The sequence below is a fragment of the Artibeus jamaicensis genome, unplaced genomic scaffold, assembly GCF_021234435.1.
Source record: "Artibeus jamaicensis isolate MK-2021 breed Jamaican fruit bat unplaced genomic scaffold, CSHL_Jam_final contig_589, whole genome shotgun sequence".
NCBI classification, from domain to species: Eukaryota; Metazoa; Chordata; class Mammalia; order Chiroptera; family Phyllostomidae; genus Artibeus; species Artibeus jamaicensis.
Window position 1 is genome coordinate 345,811 of NW_026521896.1, and position 6,260 is coordinate 352,070.

The 6,260-nt window shown below is 45.0% G+C and overlaps 1 protein-coding gene across 2 annotated transcripts in view; it reads right to left on the bottom strand.

The window, feature by feature from the left end:
• Positions 1–2,921, bottom strand: part of PDCD2L (programmed cell death 2 like) — a 46,270-nt gene extending 43,349 nt beyond the window's left edge. For both annotated transcript variants that reach the window (XM_037137075.2, XM_053670552.1), the window contains exons 1-3: positions 2,780–2,921; positions 2,502–2,668; positions 2,282–2,342 (exon numbers count right to left, since the gene is read on the bottom strand). In XM_037137075.2, coding sequence (XP_036992970.2) covers positions 2,282–2,342; positions 2,502–2,668; positions 2,780–2,887 — 336 coding nt within the window. In that variant the 5' untranslated portion in view covers positions 2,888–2,921. The remainder of the gene's footprint in view (positions 1–2,281; positions 2,343–2,501; positions 2,669–2,779) is intronic.
• Positions 2,922–6,260: the final 3,339 nt, after the last annotated feature.

Sequence of the window (6,260 nt, forward strand, 5' to 3'; positions counted from 1 at the left end):
ACATAGCCAGAACACAGAAAATTGAACTTTTCAGAAGTCTGATAACAACGATTGCTTCAGCCTGACTGGTAAGAGGGGCGAAACCAGCAGCTGGTGGAGTGGGGTTGCACAGGAAAACTCTGTCAGATGGACTCAGGCACGCAGATCCCAGGCATGGGGTTGCAAAGGGCAAACCCAGTGAGCGACCTAGTGAGCGACCACAGGGCGGCAGGTTGACTGTGGTGGTACATTCCTGCGCCGATAGACTGGCGAGGGAGTAGGCAGTGAGACAGGACTGAGCAGGCCCCGGTGAGGAGAGGCAGCAGAGAGGGCCGCCATTTCCCCGCTCTGACCCCACCCCAACATACAGCATCATAACCCAGCAACCCCGCCCTGGTGGCCCTGCCCCGCCCCTAAGACTCTGCTCCTCATACCTGGCGCAAACAGACCAAAGATAGCTCAAGAAGATCTCAAAGCCCCAGAACCCATTAAGCAATGAAGAAATAGCAAAACTTCCCGATGCACAGTTCAAAACACTGGTGATCAGGATCCTCACAGAACTGGTTGATTTTAGTCACAAATTAAAGGAACATATGAAGGCTAAACTAATTGAAATGAAGGGAATTGCAGAGGAAACCAATAGTGATGGAAAGAAAACTGGGACTCAAATCAAGGGAGTGAACCAGAAGGAAGGAAAAAATGACCAAACAGGAAAATATGAAGAAACAAGAATTCAAAAAAATGAGAGACTTAGGAACCTCCAGGACATCTTTAAACACTCCAATATCCGAATTATAGGGGTACCAGAAGGGGGAAAGGAACAGCCACAAGTGGAAAACTTATTTGAACAAATAATAAAGGAGAATTTCCCCAATCTGGCAAAGGAAATAGACTTCCAGGAAATCCAGGAAGCTCAGAGAGTCCCAAAGAAGTTGGACCCAAAAAGGAACACACCAAGGCACATCATCATTACATTAGCTAAGATTAAAATGAAGGAGAGAATCCTAGAAGCAGCAAGAGATAAGGGGACAGTCACCTACAAAGGAGTTCCCATCAGACTGTCAGCTGATTTCTCAAAAGAGACCTTACAGGCCAGAAGGGGCTGGAAAGAGGTCTTCCAAGTGATGAAATCCAAAGACCTACATCCAAGATTGCTGTATCCAGCAAAGCTTTCATTTAGAATGGAAGGGCAGATAAAGTGCTTCTCAGAAAAGATCAAATTCAAGGAGTTCATCATCACCAAGCCCTTATCATATGAAATGTTCAAGAGACTTATCTAAGAAAAAGAAGATAAAAAAGATGAACAGTGAAAGTTCAGCAAACTCACAGTTATTAACAACCACATCTAAAACAAAAGCAAACTAAGAGGACAGCTAGATCAGGAGAAGAACCATAGAAATGAAGATCTCAAGGAGGGTTAGCAACAGGGGAGTGGGAGGAGAAGGGGGAAGGTACAGAAAATAAGTAGCATAGACGGTAGGTAGAAAATAGACAGGGGGAGGGCAAGAATAGTATGGGAAATATAGAATCTAAAGAACTTGAGACACATGGTCATAAACTAAAGGGGGGGTAATGGTGGGGACGGGGGTAGGGTGGAGGGGAATGAAGGGGGGAATAGAAACTGTAATGGCATAATCAATAAAAAAAAACATAAAAAAAAGAAAAACAAATAGGTAATTACAGAATAGCCATAGGGATATAAAGTACAGTATAAGAAATGGAGTAGTCAAAGAGCTTATATACATGACCCATGGACATGAACAGTGGTGTGGGGATTGCCTGATGGAATGGGGGGTGCTGGATGGAGGTGGGCAAAGGGGGAATATTGGGAAAACTATTATAGCATAATCAATGAAATGTAATTCTTAAAAAATCAAAAAAAAAAAAAACAAACAACCTGAGACACATGGTCATAAACTAAAGGGGGGAATGGTGGGCGTGGGGGGTGCAGGGCGGAGGGGAATGAAGGGGGGAATAGAACAACTGTAATGGCATAATCAATAAAATAAAAATTAAAAAAAGAATATTTACTATAAACACATGTACGTATTGTACACAACCGTGTGTATGTACATACTCATACTTTTTCCCCAAATAGAAAAATCAATAAGCTATGGGTCTCAAGACCGTCGGTGCATATTAAAAGAAACTAACGAAACCTTAAACAAACAACATTTTATGGTTCAGAAAAGAGCAAAAATCACTCCAAAATATTTCAAAGAACACAGCTTAAACTACTTCTTAAATGATATTCTGACAAATACCCTCAAATCACAGCAAATGCTAACATCAACCGCTTTACCTGAGTGTCCGGCGCTTCTTTCTCTGATATGTGCAGGGACTGGGAGCGGAACACCTTCCAGCTGAAAGGTAAACATAACTGCTGAGCGGGCTCAACGCGGACTTGCCTGCCTGCCCGCCCGCCCGCCCCCCCCCCCTCCCCTGGTGCGCCCGGTACCGCCCCTAACTCTTGCCCACTCCGCAAAAACGCCCCGAGGGAGCTCTGCATCCCGCCCACCTACCTGCGTGCCCCGCCGCTGCCACACAGAGGGCTGGGGCAAGCGAACACGTGCAGGAGCCGATGAAACGGGGAGCTTTCCAGCGGGCAGTACACTTGCACGACCAAGGCGAGAGGCTGCCTGCAATGTTCACACGCTGGCCTAGGCGCAGCTACTGCGGGCAAGGCGTCCTAAGGGAAGGGAAGGGGCTCAGACCTGACTGTGCCGCGGAACGGAGCCCACTCTTTCACCTCGCAGCCCTCACTAGCACCGCCGACCCCGATTCCGAGACCCCACCTCACCGGAAGGCCGCCAAGCTTGCTAGCAGTCCAGGCGCCCGACCCACCAGGGCAGCCGTGCACCGCTACGTCTCGAAGGCCAAGCAGCACGGGTTTCCGCTGGGCCGCCATGACGACACGGCGCCCACGTGAAAAGACGAACTACGGGAGCCGAGTTGGTACCCCCCTCTGCGCAAGCGCACTTCCTACTCCCGCGAGCCCGGCCTGCCCCTTGAGATCCTTTCCCAGAATTAAAATAAAGGTTCTAACCTCAGGAAGCTTGCCGGGGGCGGGGGAGGGGGGGCGGGAATCCATTCCTAGGGTGGCGTGCTGAAGCCATATAGGCAACTTCCGCTGTTCTGGCCTCAAAATCCGGGATCCCAGGCTTTCATGTGCCTCCTGAAGCACCGCAATAGGAGTACGCACAGTCTACTATGAAGTGGTATCGCTGCAGTTTTACCTGAAATAAGCGGGAAGATAGCATTATTGTTAATAAGGGGGAAAAAGTCCTTAACTTTTAGAGATTACACATCAAAATGCTTATAGATGAAATATCTAGGACTTGCCAAAACATGTTGGAGGGGTAGATAAAATAAGGCCTTGAGTTAATAATTACTGAGATTTGGTGTCAGGCACATGGAGGTTTTTTATACTGTTTGTGGTATGTTTTGAGATTTCCCATAATAAAGTTTTTCAAATGCCAGTGTCACAACATAGGTGAACTTAAAAAAACATGCTAAATTCAAGAAGCCAGACACAAAAGGCCATATTGTAGAAACAGAGTAACCTTTAAAAGATGAAGAAATCAGTCTTGGCTCATGTAGCTTAGTGGATTGAGCACAGGCTTCCCAGTCAGGGCACATGCCTGGGTTGCAGGCCAGTTTCCAGCAGGGTATGCATGAGAGTACAACTGTACGTTGATATTTCTCTCCTTCTCTTCTTTCCCTCTTAAGATAGATAAATTATAAGTATTTTTTAAAAAAGGATGAAGAAATCAGATCAAGGGGTTTTGGAGGTAGGGACTGACCACAAAAGGGTGCCAGTAACTTTTGGGGGTGATAAAAATGCTAGGTATCTCAACTGTGGTGGTTACATGACTGCATACATTTGTCAAAAATTCAGAACTGTACACCAAAAGAACGTGAATTTTACTACATGTAAATTTTGTTTCAGTAAACCTGACTCAAAAAAGGCATGTTGCAAAAGCATTATTTCAGGCTTCACACCTAGTGAGCAAAATAAGAGTGTTTTCGAGGACACACTGCTACCAAACTCAAAAGGTTCACCATTTGGAGGGTTCTATTAAAAAATGAGTTGTGGAATTGAGCACGGGCCTGTGAAGCAAAGGGTCACCAGTTTGATTCCCAGTCAGGGCACACACCTGGGTTGCAGGCCAGGTTCCCAGTAGGGGACACATGAGATGCAACCACACATTGATGTTCCTCTCCCACTTTCTCCTTCCCTTCCCCTCTCTCTAAAAAATAAATAAATAAAATATTTCTTAAGAAATGAGATGTGGTTGTCACAAGACAGTTTTATTTACTTGTAGCAAGTAAAAGAGACAAGATTGTAGAGCCAAAGCTCTGACTCCTGGAAGGGGGACTTAGCCATTACTAATGTACACTATTTGATCAATTACACATTGATATCTTCTTTGCAGTTGGCTACTTTCATCAGGTTGAGTTCCTATCAGCTCATCGTGTGTACAGCTGCATTGCAAAATACTGTGCTACATGTTAACATTTAGCAAGAATACCATTTAGAACTGCAAAGACCTTGAGACACTTGTCCACTCTAATACCTCAAAAAATGTAGGTGACTCAATGTTTGGCTCCAGCCCCAGAGAGGATTTGGAGATGAAACTGTTGATGGGAGAGACATGGTTTTTCTTGCTGACACATGTAAAAAATTACAGATCAGCACATCCATTAGCATGTAACCAGTCTATTAGTGATCCTTTCCCATGGGAGAAAATGGGACTAGCTAGAGTGGGGGGTGAAAGGCATAGTTTCCAAGGCAAAGCAGGGTAGGAAAAGTAAGAGTGGCTGAACACCAGGGTGGTAAGCCCCCAGGATGGCCTGAGGCTGGTGGCCCAAGAGCCAAGAACACCAAGAGCACCGCAAGCCCCTGAGAGAGAGCAAATCTTTTGTTCTCAGGACTTACATAGTTGGTGGAATAGGAGAAAAAAGTTACTTATTGATTAAAGGGTAAATGTGATGCAAGCTTTCCCGGGTGCAGGGAGGTGACTACCCAAACTTAGGCATGTGTGGGGGTCTGTTAGCCCAAATCTTTATCTTGTTCCAGACTCCATTTGTTCACCTTGTAAAACAATTACGTAACAGGAGGCACTTAATTAAAGTTGAGACACTTTCCAAATTTATTTATGGGCTCTTTCTGTGAGCATTTGGGACTCCCTCATAAAACAGATAGTGACCAGAGGTAGACAATTAACCAAAATTTTCTTATGGGCTTCTTTGGGTATCAGGGATCCTCTCCCACATTCCAGGCCCTGGGATGAAAGCAGTTTCAAGGCTTTCTTTCCCAGATAGTGGAAATGTTACATAGAATTTCAAGGACCTCCCTTCTTCCTTGCTATTATAGTGTTTCTAGGGATGTTGGAACACCTGACAATATTATTGGACCAGGCTCAGGACTGAGTGGGTGTGTGAGACATGTCTCCTTCCTCCTCCCTGCCTTGATTTACTCTTCACTCCACCTAAGTGATAAAGGCATTTCCTGGCAACCAGGATGCTAGATGCCGGCCAATAAGAGCAGCACAGTCTCGGAATTCTTCCTGTGCTGTCTCCTGCCTCAAAACCAGTTTACTCCTGGTTTATTAATGCCAATCTGTTAGCTTTAAAAAGGGCAGTGAACCCTTGCTGGTGTGGCTCATTTGGAGTTTTGTCCTGCAACTAGAGGGTTCGGATTGTTTCCAGTCAGGGTACATGCCTAGCATGTAGGCGTGTGCAGGAAGTGAACAGTCGTTGTTTCTTTCTCTTTCCCTTCCTCTCTCTTCAAAAGCAATGAAAAAATGTCCACAGGTGAAAGTACAAAAAAAATTGTTTTAAAGGGCTATAAAATCTGACCTTGGTGTTCACTTCAGGTCTATCCAAAGAGCTGGATGATTTGACATGTTTCCCATGACATATATTTAGTTTTATTTTATTTTAAAGATTTTATTTATTCATTTTCAGAAAGGGGAAGAGGGAGATGTGCGACAGAGACAGAAACATCAATTGGCCCACAACCCAGGCATACGCCCCAACATGGAATCAAACCGGCAACCCTTCAGCTTGCAGGCCACACAGAGCCACACCAGCTAGGGCTCCCATAACATATTTGTAAATTATAGCAAGAAGAATCAAACTTGAAAATTCTTATTATTCTTGCTACCACAGTAATAACAGCCTCCAACTATTACTGATCACTTTCCAACATTGGTCACGTGTTTACATCATAACATTACCTATTACATGAGGGCAGCACAAAGGCCTGCTTTGTAAGA